At 42.0% G+C, this 26,493-nt stretch overlaps 1 protein-coding gene across 1 annotated transcript in view; it reads right to left on the reverse strand.

Moving 5' to 3' along the window:
- Positions 1 to 26,493, reverse strand: part of AHNAK2 (AHNAK nucleoprotein 2) — a 337,863-nt gene that overhangs the window by 78,215 nt on the left and 233,155 nt on the right. Inside the window, exon 2 of the mRNA XM_069207324.1 lies at positions 20,251 to 20,309. Within this exon, the coding sequence (XP_069063425.1) occupies positions 20,251 to 20,309 (59 nt within the window). The remainder of the gene's footprint in view (positions 1 to 20,250; positions 20,310 to 26,493) is intronic.

Raw genomic sequence — 26,493 nt, forward strand, 5'->3', positions numbered from 1 at the left:
GCCCCAGCCTTAGATTTAGGCATGCAGCTGATGGGCAATTTAGCCGCAGTTTCTTCTATTATTTTGAGTAATCTCAAGGGAGAGGCAGTGGCGTTAGCAGTGCGTATGCGTCTTTGAGACGTTCCCCAACTTAATCAGGAGCGGGAACTCCCGAGAATAATAGCAGAAACATATTCCAGTATTGGTCGTGGTAGCCTAGGGGCTAGACCACAAAAACCCCAATTACAAAAAAAAAAAACGGCAGATATGCGTGTCCCTGATCCCGATAGAGTATATAAAGTAACTTTGAAATTAGAAGGGGACATTGACCGCATTGTACAGGCCATCTTTTGGGACCATATGGTACAATTGTATGACTTTCTGCTGGCCGAACAAGTTTGGCCGCCTGACTTTGTTCGCGACTGTCCGGTTGGGGAGGAGGTTATTACACCTTCGTTCTCACCACTTGTTCCGAGAGAACTAGCGGAGTCCTATAGTAAATCATGGGCTCTAGCACAGGCCCCCGCCCTATATAGAAATAACGTGGGGTGGGATAGACAACCACCTTATCATGTAATTCCAATAAAGGGCAAACCTCAGCCGCAGCCGCAGTATCCTATCAAATTTGAGGCAAGGGTGTCGGTTAGGAAAATTCTTACACAATTGGAGTACCAGGGTGTAATTGAACCCTGTGTCTTGCCGATGAATAATCCCTTATTTCCAGTTGCTAAACCGGACCATTCATATAGGATAGTGGTGGATTACAGACACTTAAATGGACATACACGCACATATGCGATACAGAATTCACACAGCGCAGCGCTTATGAATAATATTGTGCGTAAAAAATACAAAACAACATTAGATATCTCGAATGGATTTTTCTGCCAAAATATAGCGCCCGAAAGTCGGGACTATACCAGTTTCAGTGCGTTTGGCTCTCAGAAAAAGTTTTGTCGTTTGCCTCAGGGATATAAGAATAGCCTAGGACTATTTTTGGCTCGTGTAACTGAAATTCTGCACGAGTTGGACCCTGAAGCGTTATCATATGTTGATGACATATATTTGACAGACGATGAGATTCTGCAACATCTAAGGCGTGTAGCACGCATTGTTGTGGGGTTTGCTGAAATTGGCTATAAGTTTAATTTTAAGAAATCGAAGATTGCCTTCCTCAGCGTCATTTTCCTGGGATATGAGTTGTCGAATGAGGGCAAGAGCTTAGCGCCACATTTTTTTGAGAAATGTGCTCAATTGCAGCCTCCTAATACTGTTCGGAAGCTCCAGTCATTGTTGGGGTTTCTGAATTTTAGCAGAACTTACATTCCTGATTATGCTACGCGTATAAAACCCTTATACGAGTTGATTCGCCCAAATTTTTCGAATAGATTTTGGACGATTGAGCATACACATATTCTTCGAGATCTACAAACTGATCTCTTAGCAGTTAAACATTTACACACTAGGGACAATAAAACGCATCTGGTCATCAGGGTAATACCTGGTGCCGTTGGGTTTACATATGTCACCTTTAATGAGGGTGAGACAGTCCCGATAGCATACAAGTCCCACTTGTATTCTGCTGCAGAACAACGATTTGCACAAACTGAGAAGATACTCACTGCTGTACAGATGGCTGTGATTAAAGAAAGACCTCTGGCCCAGGGCCAACGCATCATTGTCGTTTCCGCGATTCCGGCCTTAGAGGCTGATACTAAAGCGAGTGTTCCTAATTCGAAAGCTTTACACCTGTGATGGATACAATGGGCTACGTCTTTGACAGCCACTGATGTAGATTACATCTTTGACCCTAAACTGCAGACTCAAGAATTTCTTCAATATGAAATGGATTACCCAGTTCCCGCTGGCACATTGCCTATTGATCAATATCAGGTGGTCATGTACATCGATGGCTCTGCGCAACCAGCCGTTTGGGACTAAACAACAGTATGCTGCTGCATGTGCGGTGGTGAGCGGCACTATGGAGGGGGAAGTGTTCTGCCCCCCGACATACTTATACGCAGACCTTGGGAGATTGTACAGCACAGTTGGCTGAGCTCAAAACTCTATTGTTAGCCTTGGAACACGCGGATCCGGCGATACTAACCTTGCTGGTCTGTGACTCCTACTACTGTGTTCAGTCTTTCAATTAATATTTACACTACTGGAGGTTTAATGGGTTCAGAGATTCTAAAGGCAACACCATTAAACACAAATTGCTGTGGGGGAAGGTTGCGAATCTGAAAGAAACGCTTCCTAAAGTCCATGTTGTACAGGCACTTGGACACCAGCGCGTTGGAATACACGTTGCTGGAAATACTTTGGCTGATGAAGCCGCGAAATCGACAGTGGTGGTTGCCACTGTGGCCGCAGTGACTCGTTCGAGTTCCAAACCAGACACAGAGATTTTCGGCTGCCATAAAGGCTAAAGCTGATGGCACGCCATTTCCTAAAGGATTCCCTTCTAAATATAGTTACTGCATGGGTGGTATGCTAAACGCTGTAGTTAAAATCCCAGGCGTTGGTGTACGTGAAGTGCCCAATAAAGTTGAGAGACCTCGATTAATATCTGCTGCACATGAGGGGGTGGCATCTGCACATGCTGGTGTGGCTGCCACGATTTCGCTCTTACAGGCTCGTTACTGGTGGCCTGGTCTCTATAAAGAGACGAAGCAGTATGTCTTTGTTGTGACATCTGTCAACAAATTAAAGTTTCAACGGCTAGATGCCCGCAGCAGACGCCCCTTCTGATTTCAAATCAATCTTTACAGTGTGTGTACTTGGATCATTGTGGTCCACTGACGCCAGATAGTGCATACAAATATATATTGGTTGCTGTAGATTCGTGCTCCAGATTTGTGTGGGTCTGGCCACAGCGCTCGGCTGACGCTTGGACTGTTATTAAAGATTTGTGCATCTTTGTCGATACATTTGCAGTTGCGGCTTTTCATTCGGACCAGGGCCCTGCTTTTGCCTCTAAGGCATTCAGGGACACCATGGCTTCGTTGGGGGTCCAACTCCAGTTCTCGTCTCCATTTCATCCCGAAGGAAGATCTGTCGTGGAGCGTTTAAATCGTGATTTAAAGCAATCCTTAACGGCCAGAGTTATAGGTACGGGTCGTAGTTTGCTAGCCCACTTAACAACTTGCCTAGAAGGTCCCTGGGGGGTCGTACTTCATATGAGTGCCTGTTTGGAACACAAATGTATGTTCCTGATCTAGATGGTCCTGGTGTGGAGATGGCAGATATGCCCTTTGACATAAATGATCGTGTCACTGTTTTGCAGATTTACAACAATTCCGTGAAGGTAACTCTTCTGCAAGTGCTGCCTCCACAGGAATTAAGGATGAGCCAGTAACGCCTACTGGTTGGATACCCAGGATTGGGGATCTTGTGCGTGAAAAGGTCGCAGTTAAGAAAGAATTTGGTCCTTCTTATCGAGCACCAGTCCCTGTATTAGGGGTTAGCGGCACGAGAACTGTAATTTTACCGCCGCTGCACTGGGCCAAAGGAAATCGCTTTGTTTCCATTGATAATGTCAAGTTACAACATGTGGCTGATTCTGCACAGCAGACCAAGAGGGACACCCAGTAGTTCCGGAATCCCTCTCACTACTGGGGAAGAAGTCCCGCTGCAGGTGATTTGCACCGATGCTGTTTCCTCTCCGAGCTTGGGGAGGGTGGAAGCTGATCTTGCGATTGTTCCACAGACGACGATTAATTTGGAATTTTTTTATCAAGTTGCTGTACGTTCTAATGATATATCTGAGCATGTGGTTTATAGCGTGCCAAGGCGAGAGCCACCATCTGCTTCTTTGTTCACGGTTGCACCTTTTGCACGAACTGCCTCTGGCTGCTTCAACGACACTGATGTTATCGTGTCTGACTCCACGTCCTCTCTATCTTCAGCCCGTGGTCCACGTAAGCTGCTGTGTTGGCTTAAACGCACGTATTTTGTTTTTCCTTGGAACTATTTGTGGCTTTTTATGACTGTAATGACTATTTTTTTGTGGTTGGGATTTGTGGTTACCTTTTTTTTGGTAATACATGGTCATTTTCTTCCTGAACGATCTGACATTGAGCACGTGGAGACGGTGTTGAGACCACATTTTTTGTCTCATATGGTTCGAAGAGACTTGTCCTATGTGAACATTTCTGCAATACCGATTCTGGATGGGATTGTGTGGGATAAAGTGATGTTTGATATATATGGTCCCACTGAATTGATTCAAATACCGTATGTTCTCAAGTTATCAATGAATGATATCGTTGTCCCAGGCATTGTTTCTGATGATTGGGATGTGAAGACAGTAGATTCTATGCTGACAGAATTACAATATTATACTGTCTATGACGATGAAGATGATTACCTATTTAGAGATAATCATGGTGACATGTTTTGCTACAACTGTTATGGACACCACTTTATTCATAAAGCGAGTAGCCCTAAATCGATATTTGAATATGTGCAATGGAAACATTGCCCGACTCCTCCACAGGGGAGTTTTAAAACGTATTAAGATAAATTTGCATATTTTTCTGGGCATAATCAACAGAATGCTAAGTCTTACTATTTTAAAGTTACTCCGTCTACTAATAAGCAAATGTTATTGACCGATACTAAATTACTGTATTCAAATTTGTTTGTATCTAAACTTTCGGTTGAGGGGTATGAATATTGGTCCAAGACTGTTGACTTGAAAAGTGTCTGGGGAATGAAAAATTGGCAAATGCGAAGCAGGGATACTTTATTTAGGGCATGTATTATTCCTGTCCAAATGATTTTCCTCAATGACACTGTGCAACAGACTAGTTGTTTGGGCTTAGCAACGATTGGAAATTTGAATTTGCCTGGTATTCCTGTCCCTTCCAAATTGAACAATTGGCAGCGATATGTTAATGCCACGTTTAGTGAGCTTACACACTGGGTCCAGAATGGTACGCTTAACACTTCATTGATACATCCGGGCGGGTGGTTATTATGGCCCATAGACACTAATGGGTGTCATCAGCGTTTGGTGACCTCTTCAGGGGGGTGCAGGACTAGTAGGGCAGACCCTCGCTACATATAACCAGAACATGCTGATATCATAACTACATACAGCGTGGGGAAGCTTTGTCAGCAATGGTTGAAATCATCCACGCTGAATGCAGTTAAGTCACATCTCACGTTACTGTCTAATGATACTGACTTACAAGATTTTTTGTCAGGACCAAGAATGCCGCGGAAGAAGCGTTTTCTATATGAAGTATATAATGAGATTTGGAAACTTTCACAACAAGAGGCAGCGGCCCGGTTGAAACAAATTGATCAGGAAAATTTGATACAGGCTTTGTCTGTTGTGGATAATGGGATGCATACCCTTTCAGACCGTGCTTATACAATTGACAAAATCGTTTCCTCTGCTATAGACATTATTAAATCGGATATGTCTTCTTTATATCATGGGCAGAGTCAGACGCGGTCCATCATGCAGCTGGGTTGGACTCTACAGACCTTGAAGGCAGGTCGCGTTCCATGGCAGCACATTCGTGCCAGGGAGATTTTTATTTCCTTTAATTTGACTCGTCAACAACAGCTGATGGCTAAAAAGGAAGCGACATATGTTATGTTAAATATTGAAAAATTAGAGAAACTGCCTTTTACGGTTGCTGAGATTCCGTCAGCTGAGTGGTTGATTCATGGGGTTATTAATCTGCCTATCTCCACTCTGCAATTGACTTCTTGTTTAAAGCACATTCCGGTGGGTAGATATGAACGGTTGGGAGATAGTTACATACACGAGGTGTGGGAGCTTCCCTTTCGATACAGATGTATTAATGGTTTGAGGGAGGTTTTTCTTAGTGGTAGCGAATGCGAAACTTCTGTCAGCCATTCCATGGTTTGTCAACAGCTGTCCTTGCACGGGGCATGTAATGCCTCGATTGCTAAGTTAGCTTGTTATCTGAAGGGAGTTCCAGTCTCAGTAATTAAAAACACTTTCCAGGTGCTTTCAAACGGCAGTTACGTCCTTCTTAACAATGAACCCTGTTGTGGCATGCGTGCAGGAATAGTTTATGTAGTCGTTGTCACCAAGGCCGTTACGTGCTGCAGGAATGTGTTGTTTCCCCCCACTCAAATTAGGGAGGTAGCAGACATCTGGCCTCATATTCCTACTTCCAAGGTAAATTTCGACAAGTTGAGTCGACTAAAGGCTCTATTGTTTCAAAAGCATGTGGCCCTTACATCTGCTAGCGAGACCTACGCACTTCAGGTGGAAAGGTCATCGGCGGAAATACAGTCCCTTTTAAATACTAACTTTCCGAGTCACTTTGGTGAACTCGTGGGACGTATATTTAATGCGTCCAGCACTGCTGGAATTGCAAATTTTTTCTAAGCCGTTGGTGTTGGTTTTGCTCACACCTTCTCTTCCATATTCGGTTTAATACCTTCGGCTATTCACTCTATTTTCGGAAGCATTTTTGGGGGTTTCCCGATTACTTTGGCTTTATTGGCTGGGGTTTTGCTGTTGCTGCTGTTCTTCCGCAATGGCTGTCCCGCTGCGACGAGATCCTATATTGGCGCTCCCGTCAGCGCAGCTGTGTCGTGAACGCATGATGCAGCCTTTTGGAGCGACACTCCTGGGACAATTGGAGTGTGACTGGTCTCTGACATTCCGGTCGGTTTTGGATTGTGTGCAACCCGTGTTTCGGTGCCTCCGGTGCTCGTTTGAACATGCACTGGCTCTTTGTCTCTCACTGCAGCGCCCCCCAGTGGTCGATGCTGATCTGTTGATGTTCCCGATTAGGGCTCATTACCAGACTTGTGCACTGCGGTTGCGTTTGCTTCGGGAGGCAGTTTATGGGATTCCCTTCCTGGAGGAAGATGGTATTGTCTCATTCATAGGCCCTGCACGGGGTGCCACCCTGAATGATTTTGGGGCTTTGGAACACACCTGCTCCATGGTACTTTTTGGCGTGGATCTTCTGATATTGACATATATCGAAGTGGAGGAACTCCTGCTTTCTGTTGCTTCGGTCTGACAATTGGATTTTTTTTTTTTAAATAAAAGAAAAATTGGCATTATATTGAATTTGGCTTTATCGTCACATGCTTCCCAAATTTATGACTTTGTTGTCCTCTGACCTTGTTGAAATGTATATTTTACGTCTTGTTTATATCTGGGGCATACTTTTATATTATTAGAACCACTTGCTACCGACAAGGGGAGGGTGTAGTGTGGTCAGTTTTACGTATCCTTTGCGCATTAGCTTCAGGCTTTAGGCCTTTGTGCATTTTGCCCTGGATGTATTTTATTCCTTTGCTCGCAGCTTAGAGCCTCTCTGCACTTTGCTCTAAATGCTTTTATTCGGCTTCGTACTGTTATTTTTCAAATAGCCAGTTCTACGGTCTTGTTTTATATTTCATATCACACTGTTTAGTCTACTTCAGCACTGAAGTTCTCCATAACACATTCCTGTTCACTCTGTGCTTCAGTCAAGGATACAGTCTGGTACATTGCCGATAGATGTGGTAGGAGTTTAGTCTTTGCAATTCCTGCGTAGGGACATTTTGTGATCACGCTGACATGTTAGTTATAAAAACACTTCCTTGTCCCAATACACGCGAGAGGGAGATTCCGACCAGGGAACCACAACTAGACGCTGACTGCCTCGTAGCAGATGCTGAACCAGATCACAGGCCTTTGCTCAGGTATGAGGGCTGATGTCTCCCCAGGGATTCAGAAAGGCAAGTTAGAAGCTTAACATGCTGTGCTCGAAATAGAACTAGCTAAGGGAGAGTAGAAAGTGTTAAACACCATGATAGAGTTGTTCTTATGTTTCACTCTCCTCGTGACTATGTCAATCCTACTGTGTTGTATGGTTCTGGTTATTGCGGCGCATGCCTTAATATCTAAAATGCAGTTGTTTTATTAAAACATTATATAAAACGTACACTGCCTTTGTCATTTGTATATGAGATCATACTGTAAATAAGAGAGTTGGTTTGGATCTGAGTGACCACGACTTCCCTGAGAAGTTCCAAAGATGTCATGCGCTCGGCTGCCTAATCATCTCTTCCCTTTTGGAGAAATGAGGCACTGCTAGTTAGCTGGAGCAAAAACGGATTTAGGGTGACAGAGGTCCTTCCAAGTGGGTCCGACTCAGTCCCCCACACCGTGAACGATCCTGCTGCCTAGAAATCCAGTAGTGTCATTTAGGATAATGAGAGCCCACGCGACAGGAGAAGAGACTTAACTGAGGAAAGGTTTATGTATGAATAAACAAAATTGGCACAGAAGGGATTTCAGAATCAGTTGTTTGCAGGGAATTCTGATGGAATTCATGGAGTTGGGTTTCAAGCTGGTATTTATTGTGTTCAAGGAAGTATGATTGTTGCACAGGGTAGAGGTCGAGAGGTTCTAGTTGATCCAAATTTTAGTGTAGATGTTGCAATGCTGAAGAAAACAACTTCTTGTCACTATTTTAACAAGATTGTGCATTGGAAGATGGAGTGTAGACAGAATCCAAATTCAGTGAGTGATGATGGTCAAATGCAAAGAGGAAATCTAGTACAAATGCCAATGTAGTCACAGGTTCCAGTGATGGAAGTCCCACAAGCACTGATGGTTTTACAAATTATGGGAAACCCTAGAATTCATGTGAATCAGATGCCAAGAGCAAATCTAAACCCATTCCAGGCTCAGAATCAGAACTCATTTCAACAGTTCCCTATGTTGGACAGTGAGAGTTTTGGGCTCTGATAACTCACCATAAATTCAGCCGAGTAAAGATAACTTGACTTGACCTGACTAAAGAAGTTGCAGTGATTAAGTGTGCAACTCACTGAAGTGGCAATGAATATGTCATAATTGGAAACAGATTTGCAGATGAAGTTGCACGTATTGTGCACTTGTGCCCTGCACATTAACAAGGCTTAAACAAATAAATCTGTAGAGGAAACTGCTTTTTCGATAATGTTGTCAGTAGCTGATAAATGAGAAGAGCTCAAGAGATTGCAGGAAGATGTTTCAGAGGCAGAACAGCAGGGTTGAATCAGAGTAAGATATGGGAAAAACACAAATGAAATTTGACTTTCAGCAGATGGAAGACCAGTGCTGCTAGACAGTTAATTGATTCCCATATCACAACATTTCCCTGCCCCAACACATCTAGAGAGCCATGCAATAGTGAGATTATTCAAACAGACATGGTTTAAACCCAGATTTAGGATGCTTGCAGAAGAATTGTGCCATCGATGTGTGACATGCCAGCAGATGAACCTAGGGAAAAGGACATAGTAACATTGAGCTGCAAAGGAAGAACAGGTGGTCCCTTCAAGTGAATGCAAATTAACTTCATCAAGATGCTCATTTGTAATGGGCTGAGATATGTCCTAGTTATAGTGTGCATTTTCTCTTAATGGGTGGAAGCGTACCCATCACGGAGAAATGACAGTCTCACTGTACCGAAACTGCTGTTGCAAGCGTTCTTACCAAGGTTCAGTTCACTGGTTTCTTTTGAGTCAGATCATAGGACTCATTTTAACAATGAAGTCCTGAGGATGCAGTGTGCAGCTTTACAATTGGAGCAAAGATTACATTGTAGTTGTCATTCAGACGCATCTAGGATAGTTGAACAGCTTAATGGAACCATAAAATCCTGATTGGGGAAAGTCTGTGTAGCCACTTCACTGAAATTTCCTAATGCTTGGCCTTTGGCATTGAGAGTCTTAGAAGGATACCGAGCAGGAAAACAGGAGTATTGGAGCATGAAATCCTAATGGGGCCTGCAATGAGTTTGCCTGCTGTTCCCGCACATGCACGTGTGAACATTTCAGAATACATGATACTAGATTATTACAAGGGAGTGTCTTATGTCGTGTGTTCTGTTTCTCGACAGGTTGAAGCTGTCACTGCAAATCCACATCAAGAGAAGTGCCACAACCTTAGTCCCGGTGATTGGGTCCTGATAAAGAAGGATGTGTGGAAGTCATGTTTGGAACTGAGATGGAAATTGCCCTTCCAGGCTATCCCCATCACAAATACTGATGTTAAATGCCCTGGAATACAAAATTAGGTGCATGCATTGCGCACTCAGAGAGAAGGAAGTCCATGTGAAGAAATAGTTTTTGAGCCAGAACCAAGAGTACTGTCAACAGTATCAGCACAAGCTGTACAACTACAAGGAGCAATACCACATGAGAGATAAAAGCAAGAAAGAAAAAGGGGTGAAGAACCACAGACAGTCACACCTATCCAAAGTCCTATGAATTCACAAAGTGGCACTGACGTTTCTGGCAAAGTACTGGATCAAGAAGAGTCACTTACAATTCTGAATGGCCACAAGACTTTGGTCGGATGAAATTGAGAACAAGTGTGTCAGTTAAATACCACCAGCCATTGCTGAGTAGATGGAATCAAGTGGTAAAAGTGACAGAGAAGACGATCAACTGGCACGAAGGAGATCAAAAAGAGTAAGAGGACCTTGTTAAAGGTATTCTGCACAAGAATTGACTTCCTACGTGAATCAAGTACTAAACACACCAATATCAGATTTGATTGATTTGGGATTAGAACCATTTGAACCTCCATGACATTTCTGGAACAAATAAAACATTAGAACAACTTTAATGAATGAAAAAGTGCAGGAGACTAAAATAAAGACTGATAAGTTGTTAAATACAAAAAAAGAATTAAGACATTTTCCCTAGCCCCTGGGCTGCAGTATAAGAGTATGAATAATATTTTAAAAGAAGACAGAATAGGTTTAGGGATGACTATACGAAGATCGGTGTAAATAAAGCTGAAAGAATTACTGTGAAAGAATAGAAGAAATCCTGAGAAGCTGCTTAGTGTAAAAAGTTTGACAGTGGGTTATTGAATTTACTTGCTGCAAAACTTTACTTAACTGTCTGACTTGAGACAAACATGTGCTTCCTACCCAAGGTTAGATGCAAAATTATTATGGGTCTCACATTTTTAGTAATAGTATTAGTAATCACGGCAATGTTAATAAAAATTAATTTCACATCAGAATGAGATAACTAACTCACTACTTACTCATAGGACAACTACACACTTAATAGATGAGGAAACATTGAAGGCATCTTTTGTGGATTACATGAAAGATTACACAACAAATGTTTACTTTAGGTTAGTTCAAGAATCAACACAAGCTTTAGACGTGAAGAATTGTTACATGTGTGCATACTTATCTGTGTCAACTGCAGAGGCGGTGATCATACCACCACATAGGTCTTTCACATGCAATTATATGTAATATTTTGCTTAGTTTAGTGCATAAGCAGGAACACTTTAAATACTATTATTCCAATTTTGACATGATTTGTTCCAGGGTTTCTTTACAGAGAAGCCTGACTCTACATCCACAGGCAGAAGAAATGGACACAGATTGGCTTTACTTTAGATCATTCATACCTATAGACACAGTTACGGCATATGAAAATAATTAGACCTGTCCAGGGATAACATTAGAGAAGACATTTATCATGACATTAGAAGAAAGGAGGGCCACATTTTCCATAGCAAAGACAGAAGGGAAGACATTTTGAAAAATGAAAGAAGTCATTGCTGTACATACATTCCTGACAAGAGTAAGAAACTTTTAGAAGTTACAAAATACAGCCTCGAAACAAACCCTGAGTTAGAATCATTAGAAACCATTGATGTTTTTGAAAGTTTAGGTATAGGAGTTTCTGCTTTAGGCAATTGGTTTACAACAGGAAGATGAGGGATTTTGTAAGCCTTACTAGTAGCCATGCTAATTGTTGGTGTTTGTGTCCTATCCTTATGAAGGTATCAAATGTTGTCTTGAAAAAAGCAAAACCAGAGAGAGAAAGAAACAGATAGAAAGGGAATTAGAATTAAATGATCACATTAATTGAGAATATAAGAGTTTAAAGGGATCTGGGAGTTTGAAAAGAATGAGGAAAGACTCAAAAGAGGATGAGATTGAACTTTGGAATACTCATTTATGAAGAAACCTTGATGGTTTGATAACCACCAGAGGGGAGAAGTTGCTGACGTATTATGCAATGTTGAGAAAAACGATGCAATGTTGTGCAGCATTAACATGTAGACTTTAATGAAAAATAAATATGCAAAAACTGTAGTAGGCAAACATACTTACTCGTACTAGCCCTGAATAATTGAAGCAACATTTTCTGACAAGCTGACGTGAATCAAAGAATATTAACCTAGCGTAAAATGTTTATTTCCTGACCTTTCCATGGACATGTTTTCATAATAAATAATAGTTGCATAAATGTTTTCGTTTTATTTCGCAAAGGTTTCTTCTTTCACAGAGATTAATGAATAGGGCTTTGTTATTTAGTGAGGTAATGAAGACATTCACACACAAAGATGCAGCATTTCTAAAGGTAATGAATAAAGAAAAAAGCTTAAGAGAAAGAACATTGTATTTAATAAGCGATTGTTTCATTCAACAGTGCTGCTCAGTTCATTGTGTTCCTGTTGAGAAGGTGAGGAGTTATCCTGTTCCCATGAAAGCATCAAAAGATGGTTGGCTGGTTGAAGAAGGAAGAAATTATAAACTGTAAAATTTAAAATATGTGTTGTCTATAATAGTGTGTGTTCATAGAGTAGGTTACTTCATTCCTTTCCTTTAGCTTATTCTGTATTGCTCTGAAACTCTACTTTTGTTCTTGAATCTCTCTTCATAAGAAGCTCTACTTTGACTGATTTGAATTATTGAGCTGATATTTGATGCCAAAGTAGTATGCTTATGATCTCTCTCTTGAACTTAGAACTCCTTTTGGGCTTTTGAGACTGGAACCTTTTCATATTTATTCCTAGAATTGGGGTTCCTTCCTTTATGGAACAGACTTAATGCATTTATTATGATTTACAGATAAGTTTAAGTCATGCCAAACTCTCATATGGACTGAAAATAGACTAGAGATTGTGATGACAAGTAAATAGGATGAACAGCTAGTGATTAATCTCAATCAACATGAAAGATAGATCCATAGACCTGTGAAGAACAGATGGAATTTCTCCTGGATGAGTGGTGTCTTTTTTCGTAAACCAATATTTTAACTGATTTCCCACATATCGTTAACCTTGGGTCTACTATTCCTCATCGTAGCTGTTACAACTCCTACTTTATTGACTGTTCTGATAGGCAGCATTTGATTGGTACTTCAGAAGGCTACTGGGAATGCCAGCCCTTTTTCAGCACCCAATAAGGTTTACAAATCTTACATTTTAAGAATGCTTCCAGAAATCACCTTGTGATTGTGAGTATGACTGTGCCAACATATGTGGTTGAGAGTAATGTAGATTACTAATAAGTAACCAGGCAGTAACCCCACAGATACCCCCTCAGACAGGAGTGGCATAAATTGCACCATGACTAAACTGAATACATTTCATGGATCACAATGGATTCAAAGTGTTTCAATGCATAATAAATTAATTTAGTCACAACTCATATTACCACTATCTGAGGGATTTGTAGAACTATTAGCAATACTATGCAGGAAAGGTAGACACATTTCAATCTTCACATTTTAGTGGAGGGTAATGTAAGCTACTTGGTTGCTCTCTCCCATTGATTATACAAGGATATATACTCAAAGGATTCTTTCTCCTAGCCAAGGAACATGCTGCTGAACAGAGATAACATAAATCTCACAAATTCAGCTACCTAGAGCCTTACTTGGTATCAATGTATACTGTAGATAAATGTCATTATTAAGTGGCCAGGCAGTTATTGGTTGACTTCTGTATTCAAACTGTTCTCAATCATAAAGATAAGTTGTGGATGATCATACCTATTTTTGTCAGAGATCAATTGGTGAAAGTACATTAGTGGATTCATTAAAACACATGCATCCTTACCATCCATGCTGAAGCAATCTTGGCTAGAACAAGCCTGTCTGGTGAGGGGAGGACAGGGCGGGCTGCAGCAGCGCTGCCGCGTGCTGAGCGCCGCGTCTTCCGTGTTAGTGTGGGGGTGGGGCGAGAGCTCCCCGCGCGCCAAATGTGTCGGCCTGATTCTTCCAATTTTCCGAGTCGCAGGAGCTGCGAGCCGGCTTAGACAATGCTGACAGGCTCCTCAGGGGCTTTGTGGAGGGGAGCAGCCCCAGAGCTTCGCCGCTTCTGGAGGGCCATTGCACAGGCCCCCCTCTGGGGAGAAGCAGGCAGGGGCAGAGCCAGCACAGGCAAAAGCTGGCTCAGCCCGGTCACCCTAAGGCTTCTCCAGGTGGCGGCAGGAAGGTGAGAAGTGGGAGTGGAGTGCTGGAAGGGCCTGGAAAGTCTTCAGGGGCCCAACAAGGACGGCCTTTGCTGTGGAACATGTGGAGTGGAGCTCAACTACAAGGTAGGAAGGTCTTGGACCCTGTTTGTTTGGAGACTGTTGGTCCTCTTCCTAACCCTGCTTTTTTAGCTGAAGGTGAAGGGCCTCGGGGTCTAAGGGATGAAGTCATTATCACTGGGGCAGGGGGCCAGACCTTAAAAAAACAGTCTGGAGGTCTGTGCGGCAAAAAAAATAACAGCGTTGCCCCTAAAATCACCCCCTCTGTGAGATTCTTCTTTAAACTTAAGCCTGGGATGGACGTCTTTCCATTAGAGACCGTGCTGGAAAGGGATTCCCAAGGCACTACAGAGATGCAGGAGCAATCGGATACAAGGTGTTTTGGACTAGGGGGCCCCTTCCAGTAGTTGAGATCCCACTAAGCTTTGGTGAGCAGTCAGCCTGGGGGGGAAGGGCTCCCCTCTCCTCAGGCTACTGACAGTGATGATCCTCCTGCTTAGGTAACACAGAGCTCTTTGGAAGTTAGTATCCCGTGTCAGGTTCCGGCTGATCAGTCGGGTTCCTCTCGACATGCTTCTGGTAAGGAGCCTTCAGTAGAAGTGATGTTACTCTCCCTCTCGAAGGGTATCGGGAATGGGTTCTCTATTTCGGAAAAAAATCAGGCAGAGATTAGAGAGGCCTGTGAGGCTTTGGAAAAAAATTGGATCTCCTGTCATTAAGAACACAGGCCCTGGAAGCCACGGTGAGGACTTTGAAAGAGGATATTGAAGTGAACAAAGTCGATATTCAGGCCCTGAAAGACTCTGAGCAGGCTCTTCAGAATAAACTGGAGCAATTAGAAAATAATTCAAGGAGAAGCTTTTCTAGTATCACTTTTGAAGTCTGCGCTCTCATTAGAGGAGAGCGAAAAAGAAATTGCACAGGACATTCAGAGGATACATAGAGACCCCTTCAGGAAAAATCCAACTATTAGCAAGCCTCGGAAAATTCTGATTAACTTTCTAACATATGGTCTGAAGGAGAACATTTTGTTAAAAGCACTTAAATTGAGATCCTTAAAAGCACAGGGTTTTTCATTTGAAGTCAAATCAGATCTTTCCAGGATCACCATCAACAGGCAGTGGGAGTTGGGGCAACGGCTAGAGAAGTTTAGACTATTGGGAGCCTCTGCACACTTTAATTTCCCGCTATTCTAAAGGTTATGTTCAATAATAAGATGTATAATGTGAGAGATGGGAAAACCGTGGATGAGTTGTTGGCCGTACTCAAGTTGGGGGGCAGCACAATGGGGAAGTAACGTCTCTGGCCCTAACCTGGAAATCATGTGTGCTCTAGTTGTGGACATATTTCAGTCCACTTTTCAAACGGGGTCCTCCATGGGAAGGGTAGGAGGCGGGAGGAGGTGGGTCACAGGGTGAGGAGCATGGGGGAGAAAAAGTAAAAAAAGGTTTCCTCATTCACCTCAATCAAAGTGGCACCCAGGGGATAATGGCTGGTGAGAATAATAAATGCCGGGACCTCTCTTCTTTTCAGTTACTCTCTTGGAATGTGAATGGCTAAAGAACAAAGAGTAGGAGAGACAACATTTTACAATATTTAAAAGACTCCTCTGCTCAAATTTTAATTCTAGAAGAGACACATCTGACTAGAGATGAGGTGGTTGATCTCTTTAAAAAGCAAGCATGGGTACATTCATACGCTTGTACTGAGCACAATTTCAATACTAGGGAGGGTTGCCATTTTAGTTAAGCATGGGATTAAGGCAGGATTGTTAAAGGTATGATCTGATCCAGTGGGAAGATGGCTCATAGTTAAACTACAAATTTATGACAGAAGATTTACTGTAGCGGGGTTCTATGGTCCAAATTGTGACGATACTGGCCCTCTCGAAAAATGCTTTTCACAGTTGCTTGACTTTCTGGATCCGGTCTTAATTGCTGGGGACTTTAATTTTGTGCTAGATAATAAACTAGATAGATCTGACAAGTGCAGGTCACTAGGGACTCCAAAATCTCAACATTTTTTTAGAGGAGTGATGAAAGAGTGGGGGTTAAGGGATGTATGGCGGCAGAGGAAGAGAGAATTAAGGGAGTTCTCCTTTTACAATCAGAAATATAAGCATGCCTCTCGTATAGATTATTTTCTTATTGACTGTAGGCTTGAAGGTTTGGTAGGTAATATTACTTATTTACCCGCCCACCTCTCAGATCACGCAGCAGTGGTATTAGATTTAAAGGTGGTTGGACGGTCTAGTGGTAGTAGATGGACGTTCGACCGCACGTTACTACAAGATTTGGAGGCCCTTGACCAGTTGCAAATAGAGGCGGAGGTCTTTTTTAAAGCTAATTTGTGTTTGGCTTCTCTGGCAGTGGTATGGGACACTTTTAAAGCAGTTATGAGAGGTAAAGTTATGAATATAGCTAGCTAAAAGACCAGGCTGTACAGGGCTACTATTCTTCATTTGGAACAGGAAATGCTTAAAGTGAGGAGGCAACTATTGGGGAACACTAAGAAGGAGGAAGGTGAAGTTTTGGAGACCAAGTTGAAGGAGCTGAGATTTCAGTTGGAGGAAGTGTTACAAGCCAGAGTCGCCAAAAGAGTAGAGGCTAGCAGATTAGCTCATTTTGAGTATGGGGAGAGTGCAGGCAAGGTACTAGCTTGGAAATGCAAGCAAGATTTATCAAGGAACTATATTAAGGAAGTAGAGAGAAATCAAGCAGGCGAGAGATCATCGAATAGGAAGGAAATGGAGGTAGCTTTCCACTGTTTCTTTTCTGAATTGTATAAAGAAGAGGCTGAGGTAGGAGAGGAGGACATCGGTAAATGGTTGGCAGATGACACACTCCCAACTAAATCACAAGAAGAACAAATCGCTTTGAACAGTCCGATCTCAGCTGGGGAAATCAGGAATGTGTTGATGGGCAGTAAGGATGGTACGGCACCTGGGCCCGACGGCACCCCTGTGGAATTCTATAAATTGATGGCGGAGTCAATAATTCCAGTTTTGGTAGAATTGTTTGCTGCGATCTTTGAAGATAGGGCCCCTATCCCTGGTTCATGGAATGAGGCTACGATTGCTTTAATTCAGAAATCGGGTAAGAGTCCGATTAAGTGTGAATCTTACAGGCCTATCTCTTTGCTGAACTGTGATTATAAGATATTTGCTAAAATTCTCGCTGATAAACTTAGTAGAGTGGTGGGTCAATTAATTCACCCTGATCAAAAAGGATTTATCAAGGGTAGGTTTCTTTATGAATTGACGTATTACTTGGCGGGGGCAATAGATATGGCCACATCTTTTGAAATGCCCCTGGCTGTGGTTACCCTGGATGCAATGAAGGCCTTTGATATGGTGAACTGGAGGTACTTAACATTCATCCTGAGAAAACTTGTGTGGAGCTATAGATTTAATATACAGAGATCCCATCGCTAGAATTTTAGTAAACGGTAATCTTACTGAGCCTCTGAAGATCACGAGGGGCACTAGGCAGAGTGGTCCTCGCTTCCCGTTGTTGTTTGATTTGTAGATAGAACCACTAGCTAGGAAAATAAGAGGCAATTCAGTTATTGCTCCCTTTAAGTGCAATGGTTGGGTGAAAAGGGTGGCTCTGTATGCTGACAACCTTTTAATTTATACGGCTGACCTGGTATCTGCCCTGCCTATGCCTTTGTCCTTTGCTGAAGATTTTGGTAAAGTTTTGGGATTTCGGGTAAATACAGAGAAAACCGAGGCTATGGCTTGGAATTATTTGTCGGTGGGACAGTTACAATTGAAGAGAGAAATTAGATACTTAGGGATTCTATATACCCAGGATATTCACTTCTACTTGCAATGGCGAATCTAAAACCAGTGATAGAGGAAGGGTGCAGATCTCTTCAGAGATGGATGTACCTTCCCCTGACATTGGTAGGGAGGGTTAATTTGGTGAAAATGATGATTCTGCCTAAACTTAATTGTTTGTATAGCTCTTTATTAATGCATAAGCAGTATTTGTTAAAGTTTCAACAGGCTATTACGTCTTTTATTTGGGCATCAAAAGGATCTATGATTTCATGGGAAAAACTGAGGAGAAAGAGAGAAAAAGGGGGGCTAGCCCTCCCAGATTTGAACTATTATGCCTGGGCATTTCAACTGAATTCTGTAAAAATGCTGTTTTCCACTCCTGATGCCTCGGTGATCGGTGTAATGTTTAAAGCTATGTTGAGCACGGTCAAGAGAGCCGTTAAGGGATATCTTTTTAAGTTTGGAGATCCAAAATTCTTTAAAAAAATAAAATTGAAAATCCTCTGCGATCTTGCAACAAGTTGGTACCATTTGAGGCTGGCGGCAGAAGTCAGTTACTACAGTCCAAATGCTCCAATTTGGGACTCTCCTGGTACCCCTGAATGTTTAAAGGACGTTTAAGCGTTACCATTGAAGAAGGCAGGGATAGTGTCTTGGGGGGATTTGTTTAGCGAAGGAGCGCTAATTTCTCTGGAAGATCTTGAGGTGAAGCTGGGGTGTACCTTCTCTATATTGAAGTATGCTCAAATAAAAGGCTGGCTACGGGAATCACAAGAGATATGTGGGGCTGCCAGCTTTTTGGAAGAATTTGTGTTATCTGAGTCTCCCAGACTTAAGCGGATCTCAAGTTGGTATTGGGAGATACCAGAAGGTCTGGATGTGGAATTTACACTGCCCACCTCCCTATGGGGGAATATTATGCCACAGGGAAAAGTGGTGCAGTGGTGGGAATCCTCTATGTCAACTCTGTTTAAGATTGCCAAGCCGGCATCTCTTCAGAGGAATCATTTGTTCACGATTCATAGAGCATATCTATCCCATAGGGAGACTCTTTAGAATAGGCAGTAACAAGGCAATTAAGTGTCCCAAATGTGACTTACAGCTTGCTTCTGATCTTCATATGTTTTATGAGTCTCCAGGGGTGGAGCTTTTTTGGAAAGATCTTTGTAAATATCTCTCTCATGTGTTGGGATGAGAGGTTTTGGTAACTCTCCCTTTGATTATTTTGGGCCAGACGCAAGGGGCAGCTAGAGAAAGGTACAACGTCAGTAAAGCACACAAGGACTTAATTTTTTACTCCATCCTGGTGGCCAGGAGGGAAATTTGTCGAAAATGGACGGTGAATACGCCTCCCTCCTTCAAAGATTGGCTGCAGCCCCTTCTCTATTTTGCAAAAATGGACTTGGAAGGCTCATGCAAGAGGAAAGAGGAAATGTGTGCCCCTCTGCTTGGTTGGCAAGGAAGATTAAAATGCCTGTATTCTAATAGGGAGCGTATAAAAGAGGTTTAGTTTGTCAATGTCCAATGATTATTTTTCCTCCTCCCCATCTCTCGTTAGACTGGGTGGCGCGGGTATACAATTTACTGCTCGACGTCCATATGAGCGAAAATGGGGGCTCCTCGGCATGATCAGCTCCTCTCGGGAAATGGTGCCAGGATTAACTATGAGGCTGATATAGGAGTTTCTGTAAGGTGTATGAGGATAAAAAAGAAAAAGAAAAAAACTGTCTGGTGAATAAGTATAGATCTATGGGCCCCTTCATATGGTATGTTAAACACATGAAAAAGAAAGTACATGCATAGTGTTTTTATGGTGGAATGTCCTGAAGTGGGAGCAATCAGATAGCCATCAAAATCCTCAACATTTTTTAGCCTAATTTTGTCCATGACATCAACATCCTTGGGTTGGCACCTCTAGTAAAATACACTTTGATATGGGGAAAGCAACTGAGCATCCTTAAGTCCCAGAGACTGCCAAGATAACAAAGTGTTGTATAGTTACATGTAAACACTTGTATCTCCACAAAGAGGGAAAGCAGTTATCATCAAAAAACAAGTAAGCCAACATAGAAAATTAACATTCTATATATATACTGTAGGGAAGTTAAGCGGCAATAGTGGTGAAATTATCTATATTTTAGGTAAACCATGTACATGAGAACACTATAGCATTTGTTCATCAATATTACAAATTTCGAATTGACCTACAGTATCATCTTCTTCAAAATCTCCATCAGGATCCTCAGGTTTCAATGGTCTACTGGACCCTGTTTGAAAAGGAAACAAGTAAAGAGTCATACTTAAACAAGGCCTAATACACATGTTGGGTAATGTAGATTAAAATGTGCAATGCAAGCCTCATATCTGCATTTCCATCATGAAAGGATTAACAGTACCAAAAGAAATATGATTACATTAAATATAAGTCAATAAAATCTAAATTGACCTTGAATTTTGACCATTTACATTAGCAGCTAAACACTTGCAGTCATTTGTTTCATTTGGAAGTACTATTGCTGGAGATAACCTCACTGCCATTGAAAGAAAATTATTGAAGATAAATACATATTCTTACATCGAAGGTGATCCCTGGAGTACTGACAATATCAAAACATAAATAATGATAAAGATGAATAGCATAAAACTTTACATAACCATTGTAAATGTAAATAACACCACCATAAGCAGGTTATTATGCAAAAGTAATTTAGTAATCATGTAGGTGCGAAATGTGTTCTCAAATTAGGTTGAAGAGATGTTCATTGTCTCTCCATCTAATGGAAATCCTTTTATCAGAGGAAAATATGACTTCAATTGCAAGACACCAGTCCACAGTCCCAAAAATTTTTGTTTCCAGTTTAAGAGAAGCCCTTTTTTGTCATGATACATAAAGTTTTGCATCTATCACCTGGCTACGGTAAATGTGATCAAACAGAGTTAGGGTGTCCCACATTAATTAGTAATTTAGTGAATGCTATCCGGTAAACTGCAACTAACCATGATTTATAGATTGTTAAAAAACAACTGAAGCCAAATATTGCTACATACATCTAACATAGAAATACATTTGAATGCGTGTACACACCAGAGGTTCTTTGTAGCAACAAGATAATGTGTTTTCTCAGGATTCTATTTCAAAACCCAAAGGAAATGCTGACATCAGGGGACATATTTCTCAAAATGTCATGCCACACAACGCAGCAAGACACCTTGAAGAGCTGCGTTGCGTGACAGGGCAAGAAGTATGGCCAGGTTACCAAATAAGCAAAGTAGGCTCTGGCCTATGAGCCCCACTTCTTTTAGGAGTCCACCAATAATGGATCAAAATAATATTAATTTTATCTTGAAAGAATATTACAATCAAGATTTCATAAACTGTTTCTAAAAGATAGAAAAAAAGAATCAATTCAAAGAAACGAAAACTTTGCATTAAAGACCGTATAGAGAAAATACTGTATTAATGTAATGTACCCATTAATAAATTAAAGTACATAAACCATAGACATCAGATTCAGATAACAGTTTGATTCTTAAAAGCTCATCTTCTGTCAGCTTATAAAAAAAATTGGTGTAATGTTTAAGTTTTGTGTAATAACATTGGGCCCATATTTATACTTTTTGACGCAAACGTGCGCTAGCTCAGATTAGCGTCAAAAAGTTTAATGCGGGCTACCGCCATTCCAACGCACTTGCCGGGTGCCTTATTTATGGAATGGCGATAGCTGGCGCTGCGACCTGGTTAGCGTCAAAATAAATTATGCTATCCGGGCAGCAGAGGCATAGGAAAGACTGGGTGTTGTGTGTCAAAGAATGGTGCAAGTCAGGTTAGAGTCAAAAATATTGACTCTTACCTGACTAGGGTCATTTTTTGACGCACAACCCCCATGGAAATTACTCCTGTCTTAGCAAATACAGGACTCATGCCCCCCTGCCCATGGCCATTGGGCATAGTGGCATGTAGGGGGCCCAAGTTAGGCCCCCCTATGCCACTTAAAAAAATAATAATAATACTTACCTATACTTACCTCTACTCACCGTAGATGCGTCCCCATTCATAGGTGTCCTCCAGGGGTGGGCGAGGGTGGCAGGGGGTGTCCTTGGGGGCAGGGAAGGGCACCTGTGGGTTGCTTCCATGGTCAGAGACTATGGAAATGAGCCCACAGGTCCCTTAACACCTGCCCAGACCCAGGCGTTAAAAAATGACTCTAAACCGGCTTAGAGTACTCTTTTAAGGCCCTCCCCCCCGTGGATCGGGAGTATAAATAAGGCGCAAAGGCCTTAGAGTCAATTTTTGCCCTGGAATGCCTACCTTGCATCTCATTAACGCAAGGTAGGTTTCTACAGAAAAAAAATGGCTCTTACTCCATAAATATGGAGTTAGGTTTGCGCCGGATTTGCGGAAAAACAAAAAACTAATGACGGAAATCCGGCACTAACAGAGTATAAATATGCCCCTTGGTTTATTAAAATTGTTGGTTGGTCAAATTAAAAATGTATTAGGAGATAATTTGACAGAGGAGCACCAAAATTTCAACTGCCTATGGGCCTCCACAGGGTTTAATCTGGCACTGGCAGGAATGTGCCATATTTAACACTAAATGGTGCATTCTTGCCCTCTCCTTGCACTGGTGCACTAAGTGCTGCCTAGTGCCAATGCAGGCACCCTTACACCATGGTGCAAGGGATCCTGCATTACAGAAAGGATTGATTTTGTGCAGGAAGGGACACCTTCCAGCACAAAAACGATTGTCTAAGGCATTTTCCTCTGTCTGCATGTGATGCAGAATGCTGTGTTTCTGCTAAAAATGAATTGATGAAAAACAGTATATTTATGCAGGGCAAACATTTCTTCGAAACATATTCAGGGTCGAACATGGACAGAAAATAAGCCTGGGAACCATAAGTAAGGTGACCCCTATAACCAGATGGCTAGAATGTGCCTCATTTTTGCAAATCAACGCAGTTTTGAACTTGTAAAGGCACGCTGTATACGTGTTTTGCAAGGTATGAGATCCTGTATACCTTTAAGCTTGCTGGGGCAATGTTTGTGGGATTATCAGGAAAATCAACAGTAAAAAAGGACATACAGGACATAAGAGAGGCTCACAAACATCTGGAAAATGGCACATGCATTGCCCTGTCAGACAACCCATTGGGGTACTGCCAGTCCTACCCTGCAAAAGGTTTGGAGTACTGTTATGTTTTGGCAAAGTAGGTACCTGACGTGACAAAATCAAGACATTTTGACTAGAGTGAAGTTTTACTAATTGACACATGAGGTCCACATGAAACTAGGAAAAGATTTATGGTAAACCATTATAAATGAATTGTACATCATATTGTAGAACTCTGCGCAAATGCTACAAGAAACAGTGTGTATGCATGTATGAGTTTTGCACCTGTGCATTACAAGAGCTACGACTTTGCAAACCTATGTCTCTTTAACTGTGACTGGGGGTAAATGTTTGAAAGGTTTTAGCCCTCAGTCCATCATCCTCTTGTGTGCTAAAGTCACCCTAAGTGGCCAGGGTAGGCCCAGATGGAAGTCCCTCACTCACTGTGCCACTCGATTCAAGCTAACCTGGTTAATGAGGGGTGATAACCAGAAAGCAGTCACAGGATGTTTGTTTCCGGTCCAGGGAAGACTTGGCCTGGCAGTTCAGGTTGGACTGTTCCCATGGGGAGCAGGGTCAAGACTGATTTGCATATGGGTGGGGCCAAACTGAGGTGGCATTGTGAGCAAAAGTGAAATGGATTTAACCCAGATCTGTGCCTGGGGGTGAGTGTTTGAAAGGTTTCAGCACTCCGTCCATCATCTTTTTGTGCTGCCAGCAGTAATATAATATCAAGAATACTTTTCTAATCCATTGGAGTCAAAAGAAAATTGATTGGTGCTGCAAGAAATGTTGAAGAGAGGCCAAAAATACAGGATGAAGAAATGGCTGTGAATGCTAATATGACACAAATGGCTTAACCTCTCCCTTCTATTGGCTCAGAGAAATACTGAATGTGAACAATAGGGCTCAGAGGAGCAAAAGCTGATAAATGGCAATAATGTCAGCGAAATCATAAGGTGATGTTGAAGATGTTGAAATAGTAACTGATGAAGCTAAAACTCTTCCTCTATAAAGCAAAATGGAGGCTAACTTACCAGGCTAACTGAGATAATGTGAAATAATAGAGCCAAATGCAGATCATCATGATATCTAGGACTGGATGTGATTGTGCATCAGCTTTCAGCAAATACACAATACATGTTTTGCAATCTTTGAGGTTTTGTACTAGTTAATTTCAGGGACACTGTAGGAAATCCACCTTTTCAGCATGATCACCCCAGATTGTTCGGCTCTTGCTGGACGCAATATTTTTGTTGGTTTTAGGACTCTGGGCGCTTTACTCCTGCTAACCAGCAATAAAGTGCCTATGGTTCCCCATTTACATGATTGAAATGGCATATTTCTAATTGATGTATTTAACTCATCTATATGTACCTAGTATATGGTACTAGATGTACCCAGGGCCTGGAAGTTGAATGCTACTAGTGGACTGTATTACCTACTGTACCATCCTCTATAGTGGCAGTGGAAACATGGCTTTTGGCCTACCAATGTAGGTTTACTGCAGCAGTGTAAAAACTGTAATTCAACTTGTAAAAAAAAACCTTGACATGTCAAAACCTCTCTTTTAAATATTAAAAGATCATTCCTATATAGGTCGGTAGACAACAAGGTAGGAAGCATGATATTTAAATGTAGGATATGTAGAAATTAAATATTAACATGTCCTTACAGTGACAAGCACCCAAAAGCTATTTTTCACTGTGGCAACCTAGCTGTTCTATGTCGAAAACTAGAGTACAGATTAAAATCCTAATAATGCATTTTGGGAATGGGGCTAGATAAAAACGAATTCACAAATATTTGTAATAGTTATTAAAAATCCAGTTCAATGGTGAAGTCAAATTATTGATATGACAGAAACGTAACTTTTAGAAAGTTACCTTTTCCGTGGATTAATTTTCTGTAAGCTAATTTACTTTTGGTCTCTAATTTCTCCCAACCTGGTATTAGCATTTAAATATGTGTGAAAAAGGTGTGAAATGCCCCCAGGAGCTACACAATAGGGCATTGTGATTAACAGGTCGACCTGAACTGGCAGGGATTACTCCTTTGAGCTCAGCAGATGGTAAGGGCTGGAAGCATCCTTTTTGGCATTATAGTGTAAAATCCTGTTTTTGTGTCATAGTCTGACAGACCTATTGTGTTTACATATAGCACCTTGAGACACACTTCAAAGGAAAGAAAAGGATGCCAATACCTTTCTTGTTTATCCACTGTCTGGTTTATGGAAACACCTACTTTTGTCCTACCAGAATTCTGTTTCTGTGTTTATTGGGAGTACAGTGGCTGCTTCAAACTGTATTTTGTTGTTAGACATGCAGGGTCACTAGCATAATATGCTTCCATCACACACCTCAAGCCCTCAGAACCAAGTTTAATGTGGTTGAAGACTGTCACCATCTTAAAAAAGCCCAAGGTGGGGAGGTGGCCCCAGGAACCTTTAGACCATTGGTTACAGCAGCCTTAGGAGTCATTCCCACCTGCTAGTTCATACCAGGCATAAATACAAAACCTCCAGACACCCACTTCAAAGCACTCCTGGAACTGAAGAATAACAAAAGAGGACTGGATCTGCTGACTGTGACATGAGAAGGGACTGCTCCCTCCTGTATGCAGGACAAAGAGGTGGGCAGCTGATCTGTTCAAGCTATAGGGATAAAGCAAGCTACAAGGGGCCTTTCCTGCAAATTCCCAGCTCACCAGTGACAACTGGACCTGGACTCCATCCTGCTGCTGGCCTCTGCCTGGAACCTTGTTAGTGCTCCTCCTGTTGTTCTGGTGGGCTGTACAAATGTAATCGCTTGTGGGATAGGAGCTTAAAAGACTAAGGGCCTGATTTAGATATTGGCGGATGGGTTGCTCCGTCACAACGGTGACAGATATCCAGTTCTCCGAAATCTAAATCCCATGGGAAATAGTGGGATTTAGATTTTAGCGAATGGGATATTCATCACCGTTGTGACGGAGTAACCCATTCACCAATATCTAAATCAGGCCCTAAGTCAGAAGGTCAAATCTTGTACCTGGAAAAATCTGGTTGGTGTATCCGACCCACACTCCATCGCAGTCAGCATCAAAGTGCAGCTAGGTTTCGGTCTACCATGAACATTGACTATCATTGAATTTAAGGGGCATATTTATAATGCCCTAATACCACCTTGCGCCACATTAACATCATCATGTTTTATGTTAATGTGGCCCAACGAGGCCGAAATCCCTGCGCCGTATTTACAGAGAGGCACTATGCATGCATTGCGCCACTCTGTAACCCTTTGTGCTACATTATGTCTGCACCAGGCATAATGTATGCAAAGGTACCATACCCCCATTA

This window comes from Pleurodeles waltl, chromosome 9 (assembly GCF_031143425.1).
Source record: "Pleurodeles waltl isolate 20211129_DDA chromosome 9, aPleWal1.hap1.20221129, whole genome shotgun sequence".
NCBI lineage: Eukaryota > Metazoa > Chordata > Amphibia > Caudata > Salamandridae > Pleurodeles > Pleurodeles waltl.